Source organism: Rhamphochromis sp. 'chilingali' (genome assembly GCF_963969265.1).
Source record: "Rhamphochromis sp. 'chilingali' genome assembly, chromosome: 10".
Classification (NCBI taxonomy): domain Eukaryota; kingdom Metazoa; phylum Chordata; class Actinopteri; order Cichliformes; family Cichlidae; genus Rhamphochromis; species Rhamphochromis sp. 'chilingali'.
In genome coordinates, this window is record NC_137937.1 from 7,184,508 (window position 1) to 7,212,373 (window position 27,866).

Sequence of the window (27,866 nt, forward strand, 5' to 3'; positions counted from 1 at the left end):
GTGGCTGAGCCCCTCCCCTTTTCCAGAGAACCGCTCTGACGCGATGACGTCACTCACACGTAGGGCTCTTTAGACGAGAGAGTTCGCGGCGATGGCGACGACGGCTCGGTGTTGGAAAGGGACGCAGTGAAGCTGGCCTCGGCTCTGGTATGATTCATGTTGGACACGTTGTTTTAATGTTTGGTAATTGCACAAGTTCCGGATGAGTCTTTGTCGTCTAACACCTCAGCACTCGTTTGACTGGTGAGTCCGCCGGTTGTAGTCGTTGCTCGGTGTGTTTTGACAGAGGCCTCCGCTCTGGGGTCCGCCCTCCATCTCATAACAACAAAAACAGTTGCAGAAAGCAGCTTCAGCCTAACCAGCTAGTGCTAGCTAGCAGATCTACGCGCTGCTCTCTGTCACGGCTTTTAATGCCAAACGTCGAGTGTTAAGAGACCGCTGCATAACAGTTCACTGTCTGCCAGCAAATGTTAATTTCCACTGTTTGCATGTAAATAGCTCTTCGACTGAGCGTTAGCTCGCTAGCATTATTTTACGCTGTCGAGTGGTTGTTGATGAACACTGGTTAGCCAACAGTTTACATTACATGGCTGCAGGAAAAACTAGCTAACCGCTATTCAAAAATAAAAAGGAAAAAACGAAAGAGCAGTTACTTGACTTAACAACCTGTTAGTACAAGAAACGTTAGCCATTTTCTTTTTTCCCCCTTGCAAACGGCTTTTCGTCAACTAGCAACGTGTTAATGTAACGTTGCAGAGCACTTGCGAGAAGCATTTGTTTTTGGGTTGACCGTAGCTTATTTTTTAGTGGCCAAAACTACCGGTATCTTTACATCGAATACTAACTAGTTGAAATAACATTAACTGGTGATTAATTAAGTCTAGTTTACATTTTATTCACCGTAGTGAAGTAAAAGGTAACGACAAAGTGTTAAAATTGAGCTGGGAAATCCCTTTCCCCAAATACGAAGTTAGCCAAGGCTTTTGCGTTTATACACTGTTTAGCAGCGCTGTTCAGTATGGCTACCGGGCTGTAAACGCAAAGCTCCGCTGTCAAACGTGTTGGTTCATTGTCTCGTTTCTTGTTTTTTCCTTATCATTTCGACGCTATAGTGTCGATAATGTTACCACTTGTGAAAATGACTGGCCTGTCACGGGATAGGAGTAAGGTTAAGGCTCTAAGGGGCTTAGACTTTTCTGTGTGACTGCTGAACTGAGAGCCAGACTGAGCCGTAGCCACGGGTCACGAGCGGGCTGCAGTAAACAGAGCCGTGTGTTGGGCAGATATGCTTTATCAGGTAGCAGCAGCAGTAAAAGTTGGCCTCTACTCTCAGTGAAGTAATGACCTCGTTTGCCTCCTTCACACCTCTCTCAATGACCGGAGATACTTTTGGCAGTACAGCGGGATATTTTGTCTTCTTTCTGTCTCCAGGCTGCTTAAATGTTCCTGAGAAGGTGTGTTGCTCTCCTGAGCTGCCCCTCCACTGACCCTCTTAGATCAAGTTTCAGTCTTTGCAAGCGTAGCTGACCTTTACAACTACTTGTGGGCCTGTTTGCTGAGAGATCCTAACGGGTTGCCTTTTGAAAAGTGATGTTAGAGGATATCGATAACGGAATGTAAGAAAAAGCTCTTTATTGATGGTTTACATGATCTGACCAACAAAGCTGCTGCTGCTTTTACTGTTTTTGATAAGTTGCATTTCTTTTGCTCTTTCAAGGGCAATCTGGGTAGGAACTTGAAAACTTTCAGCGACTGGACAAGTCCTGCAATGTCTTTGGCTCTGCTTGGCCAACCCTTTGGGCAAATTACCAACCATTGTTGGGTAGTTGAACCACAAAGCACAATTCATTGAACACTAACATTTCTGATTTCTTTCACTACCCTTTAAGAACCTCAAAATGTGACTGTATGTTCTTAAATATGTATTGTGCACATAATTGTTAATTTTTTATTTTATTTTTTTGAAGGTGAACATTAGCCGATCAGTTCACGTGCCTGAACCATGTCTTTATGCAAGCTAAACTGTAGGCTCGGAGAACCAGCTGGCTTATTTTCCAGTCTGCAGTACAGTTTTAAGTGGTATCTGAGCTCACATGCAAGCCACTGTGACCACCAGGGCATCTATATTTGCCAGTGAATCAAAAGAGCTTGTGTGTCTCAGTACGGAGAAGCATTTTCTCATTATTCACTTTCATTTCCACAGATTTCCATGTCTTACTTGTGAGAGTTTCCACACAGGATATCAGGTCTGCTTATCATCCATTAGTGATTGTTTGTGGTAAGTCTAAAAATCTATGTTTTCACATTTTGTTCATTTTCTTCAATTTTAACCATGTAAATCCAACCATTGGATTTTCCCCATACTGCCATTTTTCTGACTGCCCAACATATCATAGATCATCGTTTAGTCTTCCCAATGCCTGGACACATTGCATGGGAAAGGCATTTGTGCATCCAGGTGCTCATGTACAGCCTCAGCGTATTATGAGCCACTCCCTGGATCGATCCTTTTTCTCTTCTGCTTCTACTACTACTTTTTCTTTTATATGTGTAAACTTAAAAATATGCTCACATGCTTTCTAATGCCAACAGAAACACTTAAAATTTATGTAGAAAATGCTGCTATTCTGTTCATGTCAGCAGAGAAATGAGAGGAAATGAGGTTGGTCAGAGTTGAGACTGATATGCAGCAGAGATCTGGTCTGGAGTCAAACTGGGGATATTGTAGTTTGTGGTTGGCGTCTTAACCCCTCAACCACCCTGGTGTCTGCACAAACATGTATTTACATACAGGATTGGGCCAGCTTCGAGAACAAGGTTTGAAACCTTAAAAGTGGATTTCAGTGTATTTCTAGCACACCCACACCATCAAGAACCAGGGTTGTGTGTGGGCAAAGGTGAGGGTTTCTGGTTTAAATAATTAAATGCATGTTGAACTGAATTTGCGAACCTAATTGTGGATGCATTCACTTCTGGCGAAATGACAGTTTAGTAGTGTCCCTAAATGACAATGAAATTCTTACTAGGGATATTGGCCAACTAGTCAGACCAATTTGCTAATTTGTTTTTCCATAAGTTCTATTTTTTTACAGTGGAGATCCACGATCAGGATTCATAGTGAAATGCTTTGAGAAAGTTGATTAGCCAATTGCTAGTTCATTTGGTTTTGTGCCAGTAGTTCTGACAATCATCTGTGATGCTGACAGGCTGAAGTAAACTCTAGATCAGGGGTCCCCAATCCCAGTCCACGAGGGCTGGTGTCCCTGCAGGTTTTAGATGTGTCCTTGATCCATCACAGCTGATTTAAATGGATAAATTACCTTCTTAACATGTCCTGAAGTTCTCCAGAGGCCTGGTAATGAACGAATCATGTGATTCAGGTGTGTTGACCCAGGGTGAGATCTAAAACCTGCAGGGGCACTGGCCCTCGTGGACTGGGTTTGGGGACCCCTGCCCTAGATGTGTTGAAAGAGATGACTCTGTTCACTCGTATTTGAGGGGGAGGGGGGGGGGGGGGGTTTACCTTGCCTGTGTTACTGGTAATATGTACTACTCAGTTTGCAAGTGACAATGCATATCTATGAGAGATTCCTCGATAGTCCATCCCCCGTTTAGACATGTTGCATGCTGCAAGGGCAAAGCATCAGAGGAGGCAGATAAATCTGCCAGAATTAAAGCTCTTGGTAGACTATAAAATTGGACACAATTTTAAAGCTTTGTCTCTGTGTAAAACAAAAAATGAGCATGGGTAGGAGGCGTCTTGGTTTTTTTTTTTCCTTCTTTTAATAAAACTTTTGTTTTGTTTTTTTAAATTTAAAAAAGAAAGAAAATTACTTGTCTCTTTGTTTTTCTACAGACAGATCCAGGCCGGAGTTCCTTGTTGGGTGACCCACACTCCTTGACAGGGGCCATGGTAATGTATTATCATCCCAGGCATGCTTTTGATAATACAGTGGGGCAAAAAAGTATTTAGTCAGCCACCGATTGTGCAAGTTCCCCCACTTAATCGGTGGCTGACTAAATACTTTTTTGCCCCACTGTAACTGTTGTGTGGCCTGAGTACTGTCTCTATAATCGGAACTCTCAATTGATTTTTACCCTTAATCAGCACGGTTTACCAGGACGCAGATATTTACGTCAGTGTCAGCAGTATCAAAGGTCCTCCAAGTTTGCCATCTATGCAGGAACACTTTCAGTTTCCACTGCCGAAATGAGTTGTTGCATTGCACTATGACATAACCTCTGGATCTGATGCATTGCCTTTTTTGAACCTGGCTTTTTTTTTTCTTCTGTTCCCATTTTTGGCATGCTGCTATGTTGTGCCTGTCCCTGTCTGGCCTAGGCATGGTGCTCTTCTAGCTGTGGCAACTATTCATATTAGCTCTGCTCGTGTTCAGACAAGATCTCGGAGGAAGTTCTTCCACTGTGTGATATCTATCATCTCTTTCAAACAAACTTGGATTGAAAACTGAGCAAAGACAGACTAAAATCTGTTAATGGCCAAACAAGAATGCTACAGAGTCTGTTACTGTCAGCACAAGATCATTGTGTGGCTGTATAAGCATAAAATAGTTAGTTTTGACCACAGCCACTACATTACAAAAATATACTGCATGCATCTTCCAAACAGATTAGAAAGTAGTCAGACAAAAAAGGAATGTGTGTGTGAAGAGGAATGTCATAGTTAAAGTTGTTAGTACTAGTTAACTAGAAACATTAACAGACTATTGCACTGTAGGAGGAGGAGGGGCAGCAGAGCTTGGAGTGTATCCAGGCCAATCAGATCTTCCCCAAGAAGTCCCCCGTCCTGGAGGAGGAAAACATGCAGGTAAGAAAACCACTGCAACTAGCTGCTTGTTTTGTGCAGTATGAGGGCGAAAACAAACTCGGTGACAGTTGTGTAAATCTTTCCTAATCAGTTACACAACCTTGATGACATGTGGGACTTTTGCTTGCTTCTGCTTACCCTTTATGCTCAAGAGTTTGTGTTGAGGATTGAAGTGTTTCTTCAGAACACTTCAATAAACTTTTACCACCTCTTCAGAAACTCATTGTTGCCTAGTTGGACACTCTGACTCTTTCTGGTTACTTATTTTTCTTTTTGTTTGAGTCAGCTGGATTCTGGCTCTCTCTCTCTTTTTTTTCTTTTTTTTTTTTAAATGGGCAAAATATTGACACAACTTTCAAGTTGTCATATGACTCATGACTTTTCCCACTATATTTGTGTCTGTGTAGCTCTGCCGTTTATTTGAAATGTGTTCTCTCCTGCTGTTGTCAGGTGCCCTTTCCTGAGCTGCACGGGGAGTTCACAGAATATGTGGGGAGAGCAGAGGATGCCATTATTGCAATGTCCAACTACCGCTTACACATAAAGTTCAAAAAGTCAGTTGTCAATGTAAGTATCTCTAAGTGACAAGTGCGCTTCAGTGTTGTAGCTTCAGAGAAAAAAAATCTTTCACGTGGCACAAAATCGCTGCAAAATGAACCACATTGTCTCCATTGGAGGCTGTATCAGTATGTGTGTATTTTGTGAATGGACAGAGCACTGTGGTGACCAGGCCATTCAAAGCTGCTCTCCACTGGCAGCAGTGCCATGTGACTCTTCATCACCTCTCTTTCTACACTCGTCTGCTCGCTTTGGCTTCTCTCTGGAACTTGCCGTTGCCATGGATGCAGTTGGCCCACAGGTTCCTGCATAACAGCCAGGGCCTTTCTTTCCATCCTTTTTCACTATGTTAGAGACAAGCTTTGTTAACAAAGTATGGTCTTCATTTACCATCACACTGGCCTTGTATGGATCTTTACTTTTTCTTTTTTCAGAAAAAGATGATTTATTAGAGCCTAAAGTTACACAGGACCCTTTACACTATCAGTGGTAGTCACCCTGTCATGACTAGTCTGTGAATTTCATTGGCTTTTCATGGTTTCTCATCATATTGCAGCTAGCCTCTTGCTTGCCTTAAAGACCTAAACTCACCAGGGTCTTGGTGCCTGCTGGCCACCTTTACCTCGTATTACCAGCCTGTTAAAGCCCAGTGGTCCTGGACTTTTAGTTTAAACTGTTTTCTATGTTGTGTAGTATTTAAAAAGTTATTACTTTTTTTTTTTTTAATTTTTGTTTCCGTTGTTTATCTTAGTTGAGTATCTGCCATCATTTGATAAAGCTAATCGGCTAGTGACGTACAACCACAAGACAGTTTTGCAATGTGCAATCATGTGCTACAGAAGTTTTTGTTGTTTCACTTCCGCCTCAATGAAAATGTTTAATCATCTATAGAGAAGTTTATTTGCTCATTGTTTTAGTGTTGAAATGTTTTTATTTCATTTGTCATTTCAACTCTCATTAAAAGACCAAACGCACAAAGAATCTCATCAACAAGTAATATCTTTCTGAAAAGTTGAAAGTGTGTGTGTGTGTGTGTGTGTGTGTGGCTTTTTTTTTTTTTTCTTATTTCCAAGTCATACAAGCTGTAGTTATTCAGTAAATGACGGTATGAATACACCAGTTTTAGTCTCAAAGACAACTTATCCAAATAACTGGAACATTTATTTATTTTGGTGTATTTACTACAGTTTGTGCATCCATCAGTGTTTCCTGTTGACCTCAGGAACCCTCTGGTTCATGCCTTACACAGTGCCTCCCTGTGCCCATGTCACACAGCCAGCATTTTCCTCACACATATTTGGATGTGTTGCATCACATGGCAAATCTGCCGGAGCTCACAAATCAGGGGTGGGATGTGCTGCAAGAGAGCGAGAGGTTGTTAACAAGCAGCCCAGGAATTTTCATGGTGGCTAGATTAGGGTTGCAGATTAGAAAGTGGAAATTAAGTTGTGACAGCAAGATGCATGAATGTGTGGAATGTGCGGTGACGCCAGCCTCACACAAATCGACATGCATCGCTTACATTAGTATTCTCTTTGTTTTGCATAGAGTTGTTGTTGTGAGATGTCAGTAAGTACCCGGAAGAGCTGCATGGTGTGGTTAAACTGTACAGTTTTGTGTGTATCTGCCTGTTAACAAGCTGGCCTCAGACTAGAAAACTGCTTGTTAGTTTTGCACAAGGTGCTGGATTAAACTAGAAATGACAAAAAATGCATATGGGGGGAAATCTATCCTCACAGCATTTAGGTTGCCAACCTCTAAATCAGGGGTGGGCAACTCCAGGCCTCGAGGGCCGGTGTCCCTGCAGGTTTTAGATGTGTCCTTGAACCAACACAGCTGATTTAAATGGCTAAATTAGCTCCTGCAGTTCTCCAGAGGCCTGGAAACGAACTAATCATGTGATTCAGGTGTGTTGACCCAAGGTGAGATCTAAAACCTGCAGGACACCGGCCCTCGAGGCCTGGAATTGCCCACCCCTGCTCTAAATACTACAATAAAATCTCCATATGGCTGTGACTCTGCCACTGTGCATATGTCTGGAGAGCTTGACGTGCTGATGATCATGCATGACTCCAGACTCTGTGAACATTAACTTTTTATCCCACAGAGCTACTGAAATATTATCTAATTAACAAAGCTTAGTCAAAGGCAGCATAGGTATTTCCCTGCAGTATTTAAAGTATGCTGTTAAGTCATAAGCACAAGCCGGTTCTGTACTTTGCTATGTGCCGGGGAGAGGGGAAAAATGGCTTTGTGCCAAAGGGAAATGCAGATACAACTGTAAGATCTAGGATGATTGCTTTTTTTCTTTCTCCTTGCAAATGGGGAACCAAAAGGAAAGTTAAGAGGATTATGTGCTGTCTGTTTGGAAAGTTTTCAGACTCTTTCAAGTTTTCCACATCTTGTGTGGACTCATCCTAAGTTTTTTTTATTTTTATTTTTTATATATTTATGGTGGTGGGATTATATAGTTTTCCCATCAAAATTTTAATAAACACTGATTTATTCTGACTCTTCAGCACTCTTAAGCAATGGCCTCAGTTGTTCCTAGGTGTGCTGTGTAGGTTTTGAAGGATTTGAGTAAAACTGAAATAAGATTTGAAAGAGTCTGAATTTTCTGACAGCAGTCTATATTTGCAGAGCAGAATGGGATGTGATTTTTATGATGATGTGATTAAAATGTACTTCAACAAATAACCTTTTAACGTTGAATTTTTAGCACTGTGTCTGATGGTTTAGTTTTTATTTATACTTTAAACTGCTCTTGCACATCAGCACATTGTGTTGTTGGCATGAAGCCACTATCCAGCCACCACTAATTTGCTTAAAGGATTGCTCGAGTCTGCCACACTACCTGTACTGACTGCATGGGTTTGAGATTTTTTTTTTTTTTTTTTTTTTTTTAAGGCTATACACTAGTGTTGCAGTGTATAAGTGATGTGACGGTTCCTTGTTTTCCCCCCTCTTCAGGTTCCTCTTCAGCTCATTGAGTGTGTGGAGTGTAGAGAGATGTTCCAGCTTCATGTCACCTGTAAGGATTGTAAAGTCATCAGGTATGACCATTGAAGCTTCCTGTCTTTGTCTAGATGAGAAACTTTGAGTCATATCACTTCCGTATGTTTGTAGTAATCACTGCAGTATCAAAAAAAGACATTAGGTGATTAGTGTGAGCCTGCTTTGTATGACAAAATGACAGTAAACGGGTTTGAAATGTTCTCTTGAAAACTGAGGATAACATTTAAGATAAAATTTGTACTATTAGTAAAGATTAATATTTATTTTTGTTTTTGAGTACTAGACTCCTGCATTTGGTTCTTTTTGAAAGATCACATTTTAAATTTTATCCCCAGATGTCAGATCTCCACCTTTGAGCAGTGCCAGGAATGGTTGAAACGTCTGAACACAGCAGTGAGGCCTCCGTCTCGCTTGGAAGACCTCTTTGCCTTTGCCTTCCACGCCTGGTGCATGGAGGTGTACGCAGGAGAGAAAGAGCAGCATGGCGAGCTGTGCAGACCAGGTACCCTTTTAATTGCTCGCTTGTCTTTACAGAAACTTACCCAAACCTGTATTTTGCTTATCGGACATCTCTGCTGTCACTGTAGGTGAACATGTGACCTCATGGTTCAAGAATGAGGTGGAGAGGATGGGCTTTGACACTCAAAATGCTTGGAGGATATCTGATATCAACAGCAAGTTCAGGTAGATGCGGCTTTCTTTCAGGATACTGCTTCCGTGTTGATTTCAGAATTGCAGCTAGAAGATGGATTCCATCCTTTGCTTTCATTGGCAAACAGCACAAGTCAGTATGTGTTAAACAGTGGGTGGTTGTGTTATTGTACTCCATGAGTGCTGAACCCTGGACAGATAAGGGGCTGGCCCAGGATTAGGTGTCTGCAGACAGACTTTTGTTGAGCCATCACAATCCTTTGGTGTTCCCTCTCCTTGTTTAACTTTGCTCTTTGTGCCCTTCTGCACTGCCAGGCTTTGCCCCAGCTATCCTCAGCAACTCCTAGTGCCAGCCTGGATTACTGACAAAGAGCTAGAAAATGTGGCAGCCTTCCGCTCCTGGAAGAGGTTTCCTGCTGTAGTTTACAGGTTTGTGTTTTAAAGCAGCTATTAAAAGCAGACACTTGGCCTGTTTATCATTAGAGAGGTAAAAAGCTTCCTTATGCAGTGGAAACGAAGCAATTGTTGGATAAAATCTTGACTGTTCTATATCAGTGCCACAAACCCTCCTAGCTTCTGATTTTTTATTTTTATTTTTTTTATTTTTATTTTTTTTTTGTGTTTAGAGTGTGCTACCCGACCAAAAGCACTGACGTCACCAATTTTGGAAGTGCTTCAAGCATTTTTTGGCTCTTTTTGTTTAATAATGCTTGGCACTGTTTGGGCAACTTCATGCTTGAGCCAATCAGAAGTGAAGACTTCGTATGCCTGTTTTGTGCATCACAGAACATAAAATTTCAGTTTTTTACTATTTTAGTATATTAAATTGCATAAACTGGCATTTCTGAAGCTTTGTGCCTAAGAAAAACTAAAAGGTCTACCTCATCATACATGTGACATACTGAGTTGTGGTAATGAAGTTCTATTTTTAATATACTTGTGCGTTCTAAGTCTTTGGAAATCTAAGAAAAGTTAAAAGTAGTATAAAATGCTGTGAAAGGGAATAAATTGTCGTCGTCTTCTGTAGGATTTGTACTGGTATTACTATCATTAAATTGAGTACTTCCATTAAATAAACTCTACCTTGGCCAGACATTACCAGTCTAACTTCTCACTTGCCCTTCACATAGGCATACAACTACTGGGGCTGTAATTGCCCGCTGTGGCCAGCCAGAGGTCAGCTGGTGGGGCTGGAGGAACGCTGATGATGAGCACCTGGTTCAGTCTATTGCTAAGGCCTGTGCCGTGGACAGCAGCTCCCAAAAACATGTTCCCAACGGTAGCTACACCAATAGCTCAGACCTGCCTGACACTGATTTTGGTAAGAGCTCTCACTCAGACACTTTTATACTGCCCACTCAGAGTAGGATATGTTAATATTCTGCTTTATTTGGCAGCAGAGGTTGTCAGAGCTGAAATGTTTCCCCTTCTTTCTCAAAGTCTGTTAACCTGCTTGCTATTGTTTTGAAAGCAGAACCCATATGTTTGAAATTTGGGTCCCTGTGTTGCATCATACTAGAAACTACTGTTACATCATGTTAGCCCAGCATTCATTCATAACACTCCTCACTGCTGCAGCGTTATGCTGGCTCTCTTTAGTTCAGTGTAAACAAGCAAAGCTATCACAAGGAGGGGCCTTAGTGGTGCAGTGAGATCTGTGTAAAATGGCCTTCAGTCAGCCTCACTGACATGCCGTGTACGCCCACAGACAAATGCATGCTTCCAGCTGAACATACACCTACCACTGCACATTTTCTTGAAGTGTTGCCATCTTTATGAATTTGCAGCAGACACTGTTGACTTGTCTGATTTGTTGGTGCTTGTCTGAAGCTGCAAACTACAGTAAACTTCTGTTAAAGACATGTTTGATGTGCCTGAAAGAATCTCACTTATGCCCCCAGAAGGTGCTTTATACAACCTGAGCTGTAACTCTTTTGTTTTTGTGTGTGTGCCTGTCAGAATCCTCCATGACCAACAGCTCAGAGGTGGAGACACTGGCCAGCCAACCTCAGAAGTTACTGATCTTAGATGCCAGGTCCTATGCAGCTGCTGTAGCTAACAGGGCCAAAGGTGGAGGCTGTGAATGCCCAGGTAAGTCCCGTCTGTTTGGTCCCAAGTCGCATACAGAATTGGGTCAGTGTGTCTTCGATTTAGCAGCTCAGTTTGGCTTAAAGACATCAATTTTTGCTTATAGTAAGTGTTACTTTCATCTTATTTCAGAATACTATCCCAACTGCGAGGTGGTTTTCATGGGAATGGCTAACATCCACTCCATTCGCAAGAGTTTCCAGTCTCTACGATTCCTCTGCACTCAGATGCCTGACCCAGCCAAGTATGTGTTTGTAAATATGCCTCCAGCAGTACACCCAGATTTCCCAAGTCAAGATTTTATGACACAACGCTAACGCTAAACTATTAAAACTCAAAACCCCCAACAACCTTTAGTAGTAGCTGGATGTAACTAGCAATCATAGCCGTTTTGACTTGGGCCTTACAGCTGCGCCTGATACTGAGAACTTGGCCCAAACCCTCTTTCCCTTTGCACTGCCATATTCAACACTGCAGTGATGTGTAGCTGAATTGTCAGCTTTAAGTGTTTGTGTGGAGTTTTTTTTTTTTTTTTTTTTTTTTTTTTTTTTTCCTCCCCCCTTATGGTTTGCAGATCAAGATGGAGATAAGTGTGTGTGTGAACCATGAGATGGTAATTCGTGTGTATCTCTATTGATCTAGAAAACACAGTTGCGGTTAGATTTATAAACTATGTAATGTGAAAGAATCATCATTTATGTGGGTCAGGGTGTATGTATGTGTCCTACTAGTCTCATAACATGGTGTTGTTGGACTTTTTTTTTTTTTTTTTTTTTTTTTTTTTTTTTTGTGTTAAGATTATATTCATTTCAGCACTTCAGCTTTAAACTGGGCACTATAGGCTTTTGCTGTCTGTTTGCAGCTGGCTTTCTGCACTTGAGGGCACAAAGTGGTTGCAACACCTGTCCCTGCTACTGAAGGCAGCTCTGCTGGTGGTCAACGCTGTGAACAGAGACCACAGGCCTGTTCTTGTGCACTGCTCTGATGGCTGGGACCGCACACCACAGATTGTTGCTTTGTCCAAGCTACTGCTGGACCCTTACTACCGCACTATTGAGGTATGGATGGAGATGACAATGTTGTTGTATGCAAATAAAATGTGAAAATGATAAAAGCATTTATCGGATTATCTCATGCAGGGCTTCCAGGTTTTGGTGGAGACAGAATGGCTGGACTTCGGCCACAAGTTTGCTGACCGATGTGGCCATGGAGAAAATTCAGAGGACCTGAATGAGCGCTGCCCTGTTTTCTTGCAGTGGCTGGACTGTGTTCACCAACTGCAGAGGCAGTTTCCATGCTCATTTGAGTTCAATGAAGCCTTCCTGGTGTGTACATTCAATGTTGTGTGTGGTTTTTTTTTTTTTTGTTTTTTTTTTTTTTAAAAACAACAACAGAATCCAAAATCAAAAATGAGCAATTTATCTACAGACATAATGGTGTCTGATTAAAGTGTAGTTACATTGAGGTTCCAGATGTGAGAGATTGATATGCATTTACCTTCATGGTGCGCTAAAATGTAATATGAGGAACTTTTTATCCATGCTTTTGTTATACTTGATAATTTGTATACAAGTGTTTGTGTCACATTTGTGCAGGTGAAACTGGTGCAACACACCTACTCCTGCCTCTTCGGTACTTTCCTGTGTAACAGCGGCAAGGACAGGGAGGATCGTCACGTTCAGGAGAGGACCTGCTCGGTCTGGTCACTCTTGAGGCCAGCCAACCGCTCTCTGAGGAACATGCTCTACTCCTCACACTCCGAAATTGTACGTCAACACTTTTAACCATTCAGTCCTGCTAAAAGGAAGCAAAGATACTCGTGTCTTTTGTCTTTTCTGGCTTAAACATTAAATGTTTAAAACTTAAAGACAACTGGGGCTGTACCTAGCTATTGGACAGAATTGATCGGCTCCCAGCTCAGAAAGCTGGATGGGGATGTCAGTGACAGAATGTCACTATATTCAGTTGTTAGTTACTACACTGCGTCAGCAGCAGTTCACTAGTTCAGAGGTATTACACAGTGAAGCCGACAGCTTTTCTCTTGCCATGTTTACATAAATGTAAAAGTTGCATAGACTGACTTGACCAAAGTGAAAAGCTCAGACAGCAATACTTCTACTGTGAGCTTCGCTGACTGTCTCACACTCATTATGCTGTCATTAACCTATCAGCTCTACTCAACACGTGGTGTTAGTGCACCTACTTATACTTACTAAGAGTGAGGACAAGGAATAGAAACTAGTGTCTGACGGCATTATGTAGCGGCCTGATTGCGTGCTCTGATTAGAGCTGGGCGATATGAGATTTTTTCATATCACGATATGTTTTTTTCATTTCAGGCGATAACGATATGTATCACGATATAAGCCAAATAACTATATTTGTAAGATTTAAATGTGCCGTTGCTCACAAGTAAAATGTGAAATAATCAGCAGCTTGTTTTTATTTAAATATTTATTTCCCATAATAAGTTCAACAGGGTAGATGTACTTAAGGAACATGAGACTTTTTCAGATAAATAAAGGCAAATATTGCAAACTACACAAAAGGCAGCCGCTAAAGCGTTTAAGTTTCAAAATAGAACAAACGAAACAGACTAAATTGTCAATTCCACTTAGAAACAAAATATTAATTCTAAAAATAAATCTTAGTTTGTTTTACAGAAGAACAGACAAAACGGACTAACTTTTGTCAATATCAAATAAACTGAGAACTAAAAGGAAATTCTCAATCTCTCCTTGTTGTATAGCTTAGCTTTTCAAACAGTTGTAACAGTTACTTTAGTCTGACAAAAGCCGAATGATGAATTAGCGCTTCCAGTCAGAGACTGAGGCTACGTACACGGGTGTTTTTGAAAACGGAGATTTTTCGTTTTAAAAAATAATCCCATCCACACATAAAGGCAGAAATGAAGGAAAACCCTGCTATGAACATGCCAAAGCAGCAGGTGGCGCTACATTCCTAACCGTGCAGAAATGTTGGCCAATCAGAAGTCTAGAAGCCTCGGTGGGAAAAAGTAAACAAAGCTGGGGCATAGAAGCAGAACCGAGTCGTATGTGTGGAGGGACAGTAACTGTGTGTATATGTAAGCATTTAAACACTGCAGAGAGTAGAATTAACAGTATTGTAGAAATTCATTTCACCGAAACAATAACGTGGCGCACAGTGTGACGCATGCACCAGTTTGTTGTATTTCCAGACTTGCTTTCGGCACAATTTACAGTGCACGCTACTCTGTTTTTTGTCAGACTTGAAATAGCCGAAATACCTTCACACTACGGAACTTCTATGGCTCTTCCGTTCGACAATCTCTCCGGCATTGGAACCATCATCTGTTTTCTCTTCGGTCACGCTCGGTTGATTTTTCTAGTCAGCACACTCATTTCCTCCATTACGCGCTGGCTCCATTACCCGCTGGCTGCTTCCCAAACAAACACACGTGCGGCTTGGCACTTGTGCTGTACCTAACAAGCCACGCGACGTGATGCTGCGGCTGTGATTGGTTCGGCTCTGCGCTACTTAATTTGGATTGGCTGACCTTTTTTTTTTTTTTTTTTTTTTTTTTTTTTTTAAGAGGACAAGAGCGGTGAGGTCTATCGCGATAGCTTAATTTCTCTATCGAGTAAAAGTTATATCGCGATACATATCGTTATCGTTCTATCGCCCAGCTCTAGCTCTGATATGAGAAAAGTATAAATAAAGTGAATAACATAACTGCATTTCAGTTATATTTTAGTAAAGCAGTTCCTTAAAACCCTTATTACTGATCTAACTGCATCAGTAATTTTGATCCACTTTTTGTCCTTCCTGTCATATGGAGTGCAGCTAGCAGTGCTCCAATGATGCTCTGTCTCAGACATACCTCAGCTTTTCTTGTTGTTGCGTACACTACAGAACAAAGACGTGTGGAATTAATGTAGAGATATAGTGAACTTTGAAACTTAGGTGTCTGGATTGTTCATGAGTGGAAAGTCCGTCAGATCGAATCCTGCAGTTAAATGAAAGATTTCCTAAAGCTCATTCAAAGGTTTTCTGCTTTCAACAAAACTGACTAGAAGTGAACAGGATACAATATAAAAGGAAGCTTTTAAAGAGATCGTCCTGTTTGAAACTGTCAAACCTAACTATCTCAGAATCAAGCTCTGTGCTTCTTGCCATTGCATACAGCATGTCTTCACATGCTGCTTTTTCTTCTTTTCTTTTTTTTCTTTTTTTTTTAAGGAACCCAAGAGTGCTGTAAATTTTTGTACATAACAATTGGCAATAAATCTAAAATACTGTGAAATACCAGTGCTTTTGACACCCTTCTGAGAATTGCATTTTTGTGGTTACTACTTTTGCATTTGTTTTGTGTGGGTGGAGACGGGCAGACATAAATATTGTCCTCTTGGTATGAAAAGAAACAACATTCTTGGAACAAGTTTAGTTTAGATGTTCTTGACAAATCTTATAAAACTTTAATCATCCCAGATTTAGGCACTTCTTGTTCGTTCATTCATTTATTCTATTCCACTCCTTTCTAAAGATTTGCATTCAGATAACCTTTGTCATCGTCATGTCTGATTATATCTTGAGTTAAGTTTGCAGCTCTTGTTTCAGGTTCTCCATCCAGTGTGTCATGTACGGAATTTGATGCTGTGGACGGCCGTCTATCTGCCCAGCTCCTCCCCTACCACTCCTTCCGATGATTCCTGCGCTCCCTACCCAGTGCCCGGTGCCAACCCGGAAGATGCACCCCTGGGCAGGTGAGCCTGGCGCGTTGGCACCCGACCCCTTCCCACTCTTCTCCCTATCGTGTAAGATAAAACGCAAGCCACAGACTTCCCACAGCCAGAGGGGGGCCGGCTTTTCCACTCTGCTGGTCACATGCTCTGCTTAGATGCAGTCTATGCTCTTGTGTCACGACAGTCAAAACATCTTGGAAGTGCAACAGGAAGTAGTCTTTAAGGCTATCATTAAAGCGCTTCAGGTGGTCGATAGGACTAGAAGTGCTGTGAATGCCCGTTCATTTACATAGTTTGTGACAGCCAGGTCAGAATTAAAGAGATGGTCTTTGCTGAAATGTCTGTTTTGATGAGACAGACATGTGAGTGATTTGTTAGGCAAACATTTTATACTTGTTTGCAGTTTCTCATTAAATTATAGGCTGTCAAGCATACTAGGCTATTGTTATGTAATGAAATGCCGCTTGTTTGTAATTATTTTTCTCCTTTCCTGTTAAGGCGAACAAAGACGCGCTCCTTTGACAACTTGCCTAGTGCGTGTGAGCTGGGAAGCTCACTGGCTCCCAACCGTCGCTCCAGTGACCCAAGCCTGAATGAGAAGTGGCAGGACCACCGGCGGTCTCTGGAGCTCAATGTGGCAGTGGGGCCTGAAGGAGGGGAGAACCAGGATGAGGTGCAGCCATATCATGACAGACTGGGCTCTGAGATGGATCACAGCAAGCAGCAATCCCAGGGCTCAAATACTGAACGTAGAGAAGAGTCTTCTGTGAACCCAGCAGAAGATGCAGCGGAGGAGGCAGAGCTCTCTGTGGCAGTGGGTGTGGCTGAGGGACAAATGGTGAACATCCTTCAGGAAGCCACAAAGGAGGAGGCAGGATGCGACGTGCCAAGAGAGGACCATGCTGATACTGCTCAGGTTTTTAATGCTGTAGACCAGGAGGTGGATGGACATGTAGAGCAGCATCAGATGGTGGATGTCAGTGAGACTGTCATGAAGAGAGACATGTTCGCTAATGGTCAGCTCCCAGAAAATGGTGAGATGAAGGCTCAGGAGAACGGTGACTCTTTTTCTGTGCCCACACAGAAGGAAGAGGAACAGGATCAACAGGAAGCCAATGCATCTCAGAGAACTGAGGACTTGGTGACGGAGAATGTAGAGGAATCTTCTGTACAAGAAGAACTTGCGCATGTACCGAAGGAGTGTAGCACAGGTGAGCCAGAAGAGCCTGCAGCTCATAGAACTATAAATAGTGACTTAATGTATAGGTCACCTGAAAAACAAGGCTTAGATGAGAGAAGCTGCCCTGACTCTGAATCTGACCACAGTGTCCCTGAGTCAGTGGAGTTGGTAGATAAAAGGACCTCCTTGATGGAAAGCTCCACAGAGACTTTAACTGAAGAGGTCTGTGGCAGGGTGGAGCTCCCTGTGCAGCCACCTGTTGGTTTAAACCATCACCTCATGAGTGATGGCAGGAGCCCAGTTCCCTCTTCCAAGAAAGAGAAGGGGCTGGAGACTAGTGAGCATGGCTTGATCAGAACTTTAAGCGAGGGCAGCAAGCGGCCCTCTGTCAGTGCCTTTCAGTCAGTTCGTGCTGACCTTAGCAGGGATGGACTTTGTAATGGGGACAACTCCGAAGGGGAGCCAAGTGGAGCACCTTACTGGGCCAAAGGGAATGTGGAGAGGGCCCCTTTGAGCCGTCAGGTATCCGTAGCAAGCTGCAACTCTCTGATCCTCCACCCACGAGGCAGCTGCTCTCAGCACCGCTGGTGTCATGCCTTGCTAGGCCGGGTCACCATGAGCCCTGAGCAGCCAACTCGCAGCCATCTGGATGACGATGGGCTGACGCTGCACAATGATGCTATCCAGCAAAGACTGAGGCAGATTGAAGCGGGGCACCAGATGGAGGTGGAGACCCTGAAGAAGCAAGTCCAGGAGCTCTGGAGCCGCCTGGAGAGTCAACAGCACATTATCTCCCACCGGATCAACGGAGACATTGGAGATGAAGTGGTAAGCCACTGAAAGTTAACTGACCCTCTGATCTGTTTACAACTTGTAAATGGAAGCGATCCACTTCAGACTGCCCTGCTTACCATTGCCAGTTAAAGTGAACCTTACTGTGATCATCTGTCTCCCTCCATTCAGACCTCAATGACGGACTCTGAGTACAACTTGGACCCAAACTGTTTGTCGCGCTGCAGCACAGAGCTCTTCTCTGAGGCCAGCTGGGAGCAGGTGGACAAGCAGGACACGGAGGTGAGCAGCTGCAGCCATATAAAGACCCTCGTCAGGGAGGGATGGCACAAGGCTCACAAAGCGGTCTTTTAGCAGCATTTATGCAATGCAGAAGAACCTGGATGAGCTGCTCGGTATATGGAAACTGAACTGATACTTTCCCCAAACATTGCAGGTCACCCGCTGGTACCCTGATCATTTGGCAGCCCAGTGTTATGGCTGTGAAAGCAGGTTCTGGCTTGCTACCAGGAAACATCACTGCAGGTGAGAACAGCTTTGTTTTTGCAGAATCTCAGGCCTTCACTCTCAGTTATCACAAATCAATTCTTTCTCTCCTGTTGAGGCCTTTGCTGTTTAGCTCACTCCTCTTCAGGTCAGATGAGCTTCTTGTATGTAGGTTCAGCTGAGGCTGTTCATGCTTGGTACCTGAAGATGAACTTGAGAATCTTTGTCAACCCGTTTGTGACGAGGTTTACTTCCTCTCTATGGACCAAAGCTTAATCTGTTTGCGTTGAAAGCCAAAATAAGAGTTTCTCACTTTATGCATTTTTCTCAAAATATACATGTCTGTGTCCCTGCACAGACATGTATGGATGATAAACATGATGTAATCTGTGACTGCTCAAAATATTTCAAGGACGCACTAAGCAGTACTCGGAACTGGTATAATGTTGGCAGCTATTAATCAGCTATGTCTACTATTAATAAAGCAAAGGGTTTTGTTTTGTGAATTAAAGACTTGTATAGGAGAAATCTGTCTTATACACTTCCTGCCTTGTTTATTTGGATGTTTCCTGGTTCCCTGCCGCTGGGGCAGCCAGTCTTATTTCCAGCATCCACATAAAATGCAACAGGTACCACTTAAATGGGCACCATCATTAAACCCTCTAAATAAGGTAATGAATCAGAATAACAGATGGCGTACTTGAATACTGTAGTGTGGGTCTTTCAAAGGAATACCATGTGCCCCTGTTGACATGATTCCCAACTATTCTAAATGCAGCCAATTAAGTGACCCAGATTTGCCTTTTTGATCCAATTGTTACTCTCTAATGTATGAAATCTTTAGAAAGTCTTTAAGCATGCCCTTTGTGCAAATGTAAGAAGTCTGTTGTACTGTGTGGAAGTAGCCTTCCAAAGAAAGTGTCCTGCACGCTCTCTACACCTGCTGTGGCTGAACAGTCAGGATAGTTGCACGATTTAAGGCTTTTGGTCCCAGTATCATGTCTTTCATTCAGGAGAGGAAAGTTATTTTTAAAATTTGAGGACCTAATTTGCATTTCATTTGCCAATGAAATGAGGCGCCACTCTCTGGTTGTCTGTACTATGTCAATCTATAAACAAGAGCCAGGGAGCCAAGTAAACTGTTGATTGGTTGTTTAATTTATTGTAGACGCCCTTTGTTTTGCACCGATGTGTCCACACAAAACTGGGTGGTCAGGTTGATAATCATGTGGTGAATTAGCTCGTGGACACTTCCTCCTGGTGTCATCACTTCCTTTTATACTGCTGACTGCTCTGTATTTCCCTTTTTGTCAGTGGATCACATAAGTCACTCAGGAGAACTTTGAGGTTGAATCTTAGGATGTTTAGTTGTAAATGTAATTTATGTGAATCCTGTGAATGCAACTTAAACACAACACATCTCCATCAGGACTTTTTTTTTTTTTTTTTTTAAGTGTTATGTTTTTCTCTGCGGTTCAGCAGTACTTATCCATTTTCTGCCCCTCTCCTCCTCTACAGTGGCAGGGAGCCTGTTCAGGAGGTCTGGTGAGATCCGGCTCCCCTGTCCCACCCACCCTCCAGCCTTTTCAACCCAGCATCCTTCAGTTTCCTCCTCATCCTAACCCAATCCCACCTCACCCTTTCCCTTACTCACCTGCTGCATTTGAATCCCCTCATTCTGTTTTGGCAATCAGCAAGTTCTCAGGGAAACCTCTTCATTTCTGAGATGGGTTGATTTGTGTGTGTCCTCCAGCAGTAGCAGTGTGTTTTCATACAGCAGTTTTGAATTGGCTGTGACAGTGAGCATGGTGCTGTCACTCGATCAGAGGCTGCCCGTTTCATTGGAAAATTTGTAAATCTTTACTAAATTGATCCCTCAGCCTCGACCATCCTAGTATAGCATCACATCGGCACCCTGCCCCCGACTCACCCACAACATTAGGGTTGTAACGATTCTCCAAATCCACCGTGGCACATCTGGAAACCATGGACGTTTGTTACTGCAGATTCTGTCTCTGAACCGTTACACCCCTACACGGCACACACCCTGGCAGCATGCTGTCCCTAACCAACCCTGCATCCCACTTCCCAGCAGCACAGCATGGTGTAAGACACCTCTCAAGCCACTTGGTGGTGCAAAAGGGTAAAGAGTTGGAAGAAAAACAATCTAATTCACTTTCTGCTCTGTGTGGTTACAAGCAATTGAAAGGGAGCGCTGTGTGTGTGAGCATGGCCTTACATCAGAATTAGAGCATGGGTGTTTGAAATCTTCAGTGTGACCTGTCTGTCAAGTGATCACAGCAGTGTTTTGAGTTGAATAATAAACATGTTCTGTTTGGAGCACCTCTGCTAAGCGGCATGTAGTGAACATCACAGCAGAGCTGCACTGTAAACTGGATGGGTGGAGTCTGCCCACAACTCTCAAATCATGTTTAAAATAAAAGTTTATCATGCGTCACACATGGTTGAATCATAGATCAACGTCACTTCACCAGGTGTGGGGTTATTTTTATTTTCTTTTTTTTAAATAAGTAGCACCTAAGTCCTGTTTTTAAAATCAGTGTTTAGTATTTCCCTGTGTGGACCTCCTAGATAAGTGAATGTTTGTAGTTTAACATAAACTTGATCCAGATAAGCTAGCCCACACGCCAACTTGATATTTTTTCTTAATTTATTTCTTCCCCTGAAAGCTTTTTTTTTTTTAATATTATTATTATTATTTATTTTATTTTTTTTAAACAAAAAACCCAACTCCTCACATCAGTCCAGTTTAAGTAAACTGTTTTAAATGGGGTGTTATTTTCTAAGAATCTACCACAGGGACGCATGGTAACTTGAGGTGTAAAGAACGTGAGAGTCCCCCAAATAACATCTCCGTGTTCCTTGGCAGGAACTGCGGTAACGTGTTCTGTGCCAGCTGTTGCGACCAGAGGATCCCAGTGCCAAGCCAGCAGCTGTTTGAGCCCAGTCGTGTCTGTAAGACCTGCTACAGCAATCTCCAGCATGGCTCAGCTACCCTGGAGCTGGAGAAGCCCATTACAGCCAGCTCCAACTGAGGTCCAGAGGACCAGGACAGACGGGAGTCGGGCTGAGCTGCAAGTCGCTGATGCGGAAGCACTGCTGAAGAGCACAGGAGCTAAAGAATGTCCCACCAACTTTGTGAGTGCTGCTGCACTTTGAGTGTGAGTGTATGTGTGAAAGAGAAGCTGAGTGGCATGTTGGTGAGATGGGACTGCGCACAAAGGAATGAAACTGGACATCCTGGTGCCTTGGACCAGGCAGGCAGAGGACATTGTCTCACTGTATTTGCTGAAGTCTCCTGGAGGACTTTGGTCTGTGAAAGATTCTCCTGAAGATCCTGAAAAAAAATCATAAAGGTTTCTCATCTCCTAGCCTGGAGCATGGACTCATCTCTGCAGGGTGTTCTGACATCCTGGCAATCACGAGACTGTCCCTCAGCAAGCCAATGTCTCAGTGAAAGATTAAAGGAACATTTCATCCAGATCACCAGAGGAGATGGTAGTCATATTCCCTCACTTCCTATGGTACCAACAATCCAGCAAAATTTATTATGATTCCACTTTATCTGAGATTTCTGCTGCCAATTAGTCTGCAGGTCATGTTATCAGTTCAGCATATTTTTGTGTAACTTGTTAATGCTGTAAGGTTGGGCTGTTTTTACCAGAAAACTTGGTTACATATTCAAACAGTCCAAAATGAAACCTAAACACTTTTATATCTGAATACATGTAACAAGCAAATTTGAGAAGCCTGATCCAGTGTGAGATTCATCCCCCAATCAAACGACCAACTTTGCAATGCTACACTTGCAGGTATGATTTCCACATTAAAATAAGACTGATCTGACTGAGAGGCACATACCCATTGAACCTGTTACACTTTAGAATTGTCCTAAAAGTGCAGGAAACTAGGTTTTAAAATTACTAATACTTCCGGCTATGTAGCTCAGAATCTCGTTTAAAAATGCTGCTTTCTGATGGTAATGACTTGATAACATGACCGCAGACTGATCAGTTAGTAATAAACTGCATGAAGTCCTCTGTGGAAAAACTGACTTCATGCTTTTCAGACATTGGTTGATCATCAGCTAAAGTGACTGAAGTGATAGTATCCTATTTAAAGATGGGTCACTTAAATATTGATGTTCCCCACTGCTCAAGAACCTCTGTAAGCAGGTGATATTTACCATACATGCATTTGTATTGTCACCATCAACTAGTAATGGCACACTTGGGAATATTTGTTCCTCTCTACCATTGTGTGCAAGAGCTCAGTACATTTGAAAACCCCATTCCTCCCTCTCCTGGACTGGGAATGCTGAAGTGCATCATATTCCAAATTAAACCAGAGTGCCTAAGAAGCTTGTTTAGGCTCCACATATTCAGACTTGTTGAGAGTGAGGCAAGTTTTGCCATTTTGACTTTGTAAGAGTGCTGTGAGGATGCTTGCATACACTCAGTCACATGTTCAGTCTAAAGGAGAGCTTGTCTGAAAAGTGTGTAAAACAGTGAAGTGTATCTCTTAAAGAAACTGGCCGCAGCCTTTGTTTGCAGTGTCATTACTCTGGATAACTGGGTGAATTGAGCCTTTAACTTTCTGTGGGCCGAGTCTCAACTGTGCTTGCTTTGTTTGGGTGAGCTTTTAAGCAGCTTTTCAGAAGAGACGCACAAATGTGGTGGCAAACAAGTGATGTACAAATCAAAAAGCCCTTGATGCTTTGTGAACATCACATTTAGTTATGGTTGAGATTCAGTCCAGAGTACAGAAAGGAGGCTGGACTCCTGGAGTTTGTGAATTTGTAAAATTCTGTGCTGTTCACATATTTAAATGCACTTTTTTCTTTTTTTTTTTTCCCTTTCTAATTGCTTTTTTTAAATTTTTTCAGTAGTTTGGCATCCTTATCCTGATCACGGTGAGGATGGTGAATCATTTTGTGTTTGAAGCCCCCGTGTAGACAAGTCATGCAGCAAGTTAGTGAGAGGAAAAGGCTTGTGGCTATTTGGTCTTTTAACAGCTCGTGCTGCGCTGCTCCTCCATACCAACAGACTGTTTATTACTCGTGTGCAGGGAGCACTCACTGTGAGACTCTGCTGATTTCAGGCTTTGGCTTTTTGTTTCAAAGCATTAACATCACACAGGTTTGGCCGATAGACCTGCATCAATACCGACGTTTTTTCAGTTTGTCTGTCGTGGACAAACTGAAGCACACGACGGTGCGGCCAACTGCTGCCAAAAGATCCAGTTTTGTTTTACCCAGCAGGCACTGGGACGGAACAACCTGTTTTGTTTTGTTTTTCTTCTCCCCTCAGTCCTCTGGTACTAATCAGACGGGTGTAAAGCTCACAACAAGACATCTTTTTATCTATGTATATATATATATTTTTTTTTTTTTTTCTTCAGGTGGCTGTCAGCCACTACGAAACAAATTCCACTTTGTCTAAATCGGAGGAGCACAGCAGCAGTAGAAAGGGCTTTCTGCATTTCCCAGGTCTGTAACGCCACATGAAATCTGTCAAAGCATCGCTGAGACGCCTGCTCATCCTCACACCCATTCACAAACTACTTGTGCACACACAGACACAACTTTTGTACAGTAAATGAGAGGAATAATATATTCAGATACCTACATAGCATTTAAGAAAATGTATAGAATCTTTGAATAGTGGCACTTAATTAGTCACCAAAGTTTTTTCTTTTCTTTTTGAAATTGCATAAAATACCTATATTTTGCAATCTGTTTAAGGCAGTTTGTTTTGTTTTTATGAATAAATGGAGAAGCAGGGTGACCTGATTTGATGCTGTAATGGTTCTCTCTCCTCCCCCTACTTGGATTTTATTTATTGATATTTGTATTGTTGACTTGCTGTTAAAACTCCAGTAACTCAGTTTTTGCCACAGGATAATCAGAAACGCAGACTGAGCGGTGGTTCTGAACTTTGGCTACAGCATCCCGTCAGAATATTTTGTGTTGGCCAATCACAGCATGTGTGGATGTAAAGATTTCAGCATTATGAGGGGGTGAGCAGTCAAAGGTAGCCAACGAGATGTCTATGCACTGAGTGAACAGTGGTCCAAAACAAGCAGCCTGAACCCAAAATGAAGCCCTGCCCCCTTTAAAGCTCTCATACATTTATACCATTCACACCCATCTACAAACACTACCTCTACTTGCATCCACACTTGTTCATGTAGACACACATACATTCACATACTGAGCTTCTAGTTGCTGAGTGACTCTTGCTTTTCAGATTTCCAGCGCGAATGGGTTGTTGTTGTGTTGCAAATCTTTTTGTAAACCCCTCCCCTGATTACTGTTCAGCTGGAACATTTAAAGGTACAGCACAGAAGCGTAGACGAGGTTGATAATCTTTGTTCAGACTGCCAATCTCTATTCCCCATGATCCAGCTCGCTGTGTCAGATGGCTGCTGTAGATATAAACACAGCAAGTTTTGGACTAAGGGAGGAAACGCAGACATTTAACTGTGATTGACAACCTGATGCTACTTAATTATCCTAAAACTGTTTGACTGAGCCCATTCCTGTCACTTCCTGTTGGATTTGTGCATGATGCTGAGTTGAGATTGTTGCCATCTGGTGGTGGAGCTGCTGTTTTAGGTGGTCAAAACAACCGGCTTAAAGTGTGTGCTTTTTAATGTCGACCTCCTGTGGAAGTGTGTTTAATTCGACAGCCTGACCTTTAGTCTTTCAAAGAGAACTGAAATATATTATTTTGGCCCTCTCGCGAAAGATGAGTCAATTCCACAAACTACATCTGATGGCAACAAAATGGAGCAATTGTGTCCAAATAGACAATTTATTATTTTAAGACTCCACACTCCCTTGTGAAGCCAAAGCGTTTTGACCTTCCCCACATTGACGACCAGCAGCGTGAGTTCCCTTTTTTCGAGTTTCACCACAGTCACAGGGACGTCTTGTTAAACAATCCATGAATGTGAATGGTCTCACGGGAGAGGAAAGGCTGTTTATTTGCACATGACATTAAGTAAACACTGCCACAGGGTGCATCTGAGTAAAGTGAGACTGAAAGTGTGCTTTTCAGTATTGCAACAGCATGCTGGAGTTATGGACAGATCTGTGTGTGGGAGGGGCTGGTAATGTGGGCTTCAGTTAACGTTGCTGTGTCCCCACCCCCAGTATGCATATGTTGGGGTTTTGTTTTTTCCACTCACGCTGACTTGCTTTTAGAGGCATCACTGCAATGGCCCAGTAGTCACATGAGGTGTGAGTGTATAAATGCATCAAGCATTTCAAGCATTAGTGTGACGGAGTGTCTCTTTGGTGGAGCCTGGTGCCAAGCAGTTTTTATTACGGGTCTCTCACAAAGGGATCACTCGTGCTTTTTCTTCTTCCTCTCTCACCCCCTCTGTTAAGCACTTTGAACCTTCTCATGTCTGTCGAGTGTATGGCTGTACATAGCAAATTCCTGTAACAACAAGTGCTCCTTGTTCAGTCTGAATATTTTGTTCTGTTTTGGATTTCCTTTTAAAGAGAATTACATTGTTGTAGAATTAAAGAAATAAACTAGAAGATGAATCTGTTGTGACTGTTTGCTTGCTAGGTGATACCTGCTTTCACTGACACAACTTGCTGTGGTGGAGAATCTGCAACTGAGAGCGCACAAAGAAGAAAACGGACACTAGAATCATGTTTAATGCGTGTACTGGTATACAGCTCTAAAAATCAAGAAAATCTTAAGTTACACTGTCTAACATCAATTTCTACTTATAGAATGCAAATCCAAGTGAGTACATGACAGAAAAGAACAACCAAGAGAATCGATCAAAAAGCGACAGTGCTGCTCTAAGTTAGTCATGCTCACTGATGTGATGAGTGGGGGGTGGTCTTGCTGCCTCTAAAGAAACGATACAAGCAAGTGACGACCCCTGACGGTTACTAGACTTCATATCACTGCACAGAAACGGGACATCTGTACCATAATCGGCAGCAGCGGACTAAGAGCAAGCTGAGGCGCTTTGAGCCAGCCTGACAGCACGGCGTCCGGCATCAGAGGCAGAGCTGCGTGTTTCTTTCTTAGGTTTGCTAAAAACAACACGAGGAACACTTGGAGCGAAACACTGCTTAATAATTGTTTTACAAAGTATGGCCGGACAACGACGGTCGAAGCACTCTTATGCAGTTATATATCAAAGGCTATTCAGGCAAGAAGACCACACGGTTGATCTGGTCGCGTAACAAAAATGAGCTTTTAAACTCCTGATCAAATCCAGTCTTGTGTGCAAAGTCTTGCCTCCTCAGATCTCCCTTCCGTTAGTGAGCTATGAAAGTAATTCAATGTCAGTTTAATTCTCTTAACGGAGAAAAAACCCTGTGATATTTCAGATTCTTATGTAAGGTTGATATTGTACGTCCTAGCCAGCGACAGCGTTAATCTCCCTGCAACATCTTTAGAAACTCATTTTTTAAAAAAAATAGACATGGCTTTACCAGCCGACTCTTCCCTTTTATCTATAAAAACTCCGACAGCAATATTTACAACTTTGAGGAGATAGAAAGTAGCTTCTGTAGATCAGCGTAGGTTCCCTGCCACCAAATCTACTGTGGGATAACTCCCATAAAAGCACGTGTCAAGAGGATTGTCACAGGAGACGTCTCCCGTTGCAGGTTTTTGTGAGGTTGAACGAGGAACTGACGCTGCACTATGTACAGGCAGTGTGTGTGTGTGTGTGTGTGTGTGTGTGTGTGTGCGCGCTTGCACTCAGGGTGGAATAAGGGCTTTTGCAGTTGGTTCTCTACAACCTCCAGTCAGGAGCAGCAAGTGGACTCACACTGACGACTGATCCCACACCTGCAAACACAGATTAAGAGCAAAGGTCAAAGCGTGTCACTGTGGCTTAAACATCATGAATAGTTTGGTGTTGTCTGTATTTACTGAAGAGCTGCAGCATCAGTTGTGAAACTAAAGGTGAGTAGCCTTACTGGATATGTATTTAAATGAATCGTACAAACATGATTTACTGAAGTTTACAGCAAACTGCTAAATTTAACAATAAAGCTTGTCACCTGATCGCTGCTGCTAGTAATATTTATTTGGAACAGCAGGAAGGAAGCAGGGAATCCCAGTACAAGGTGCATATTATAGGGTTTTTTCCTCAGCAGTGTGCATGCACACACTTTGAAGGTGTTTTTTGTTTTGTTTTTTCCCTGTTTGTTAGATTTTGACTTCTATTATCAGATTTGTTACACACTATATAAAAAAAATGTCTCAAGAGGCAGCCCATGATGTCTGCATGTTACAATACTTAATATTATCTATCCTCAAACAGGGCAACTGAGCCTCATTCATATTAACCTTAAAAAACGAGAAAGTAATTTCGTTTTTTGAATTCATTTTTTTTTTTTTTATAAATTAGTTCTTTACCTGCTCTCTCACCACTGGGGGTTGCAGATGAATTTGTCTTACACAGCCTGGAGTATTTTAATAAAATCTGCAACTCTAATCAGAGGTGATCCTTTTCCTGATGCTGGGCAGTGACGCAGCTT

At 42.5% G+C, this 27,866-nt stretch overlaps 2 protein-coding genes across 5 annotated transcripts in view; one reads left to right on the forward strand and one right to left on the reverse strand.

Annotated features, from left to right (window-relative positions):
• The first annotated feature begins 60 nt into the window (after positions 1 to 60).
• On the forward strand, positions 61 to 25,110 carry mtmr3 (myotubularin related protein 3). Of its 4 annotated transcripts, none has more exons than XM_080893942.1 (21): positions 61 to 147; positions 2,204 to 2,278; positions 3,857 to 3,913; positions 4,739 to 4,828; positions 5,279 to 5,395; positions 8,357 to 8,439; positions 8,737 to 8,903; positions 8,989 to 9,085; positions 9,368 to 9,481; positions 10,183 to 10,373; positions 11,012 to 11,143; positions 11,273 to 11,384; positions 12,003 to 12,198; positions 12,280 to 12,465; positions 12,736 to 12,906; positions 15,740 to 15,885; positions 16,363 to 17,872; positions 18,008 to 18,118; positions 18,273 to 18,361; positions 19,841 to 19,867; positions 21,213 to 25,110. In XM_080893942.1, the coding sequence occupies exons 3-21, from the start codon at positions 3,911 to 3,913 to the stop codon at positions 21,376 to 21,378; spliced, it is 3,708 nt and encodes a 1,235-aa protein (XP_080750068.1). In that variant the 5' UTR covers positions 61 to 147; positions 2,204 to 2,278; positions 3,857 to 3,910; the 3' UTR covers positions 21,379 to 25,110. The 4 variants fall into 4 exon arrangements, with proteins under 4 accessions (XP_080750068.1, XP_080750070.1, XP_080750069.1 ...); XM_080893943.1 differs by having other exon boundaries at positions 104 to 243; XM_080893944.1 differs by lacking the exon at positions 19,841 to 19,867.
• The window catches only part of citb (citron rho-interacting serine/threonine kinase b), a gene marked incomplete at its 5' end in the record, with an annotated part of 44,931 nt that continues 42,048 nt past the window's right edge, over positions 24,984 to 27,866 (reverse strand). Inside the window, one exon of the mRNA XM_080893706.1 lies at positions 24,984 to 27,171. Coding sequence (XP_080749832.1) covers positions 27,148 to 27,171 — 24 coding nt within the window. The 3' untranslated portion in view covers positions 24,984 to 27,147. The remainder of the gene's footprint in view (positions 27,172 to 27,866) is intronic.

Excerpts from the sequence above, each read along its gene's own strand:
- mtmr3 (XM_080893942.1), top strand. Across the intron at positions 9,086-9,367 it reads GATATCAACAGCAAGTTCAG|GCTTTGCCCCAGCTATCCTC; the intron begins GTAGATGCGGCT and ends CTGCACTGCCAG. Across the intron at positions 19,868-21,212 it reads GAGCCTGTTCAGGAGGTCTG|GAACTGCGGTAACGTGTTCT; the intron begins GTGAGATCCGGC and ends GTTCCTTGGCAG.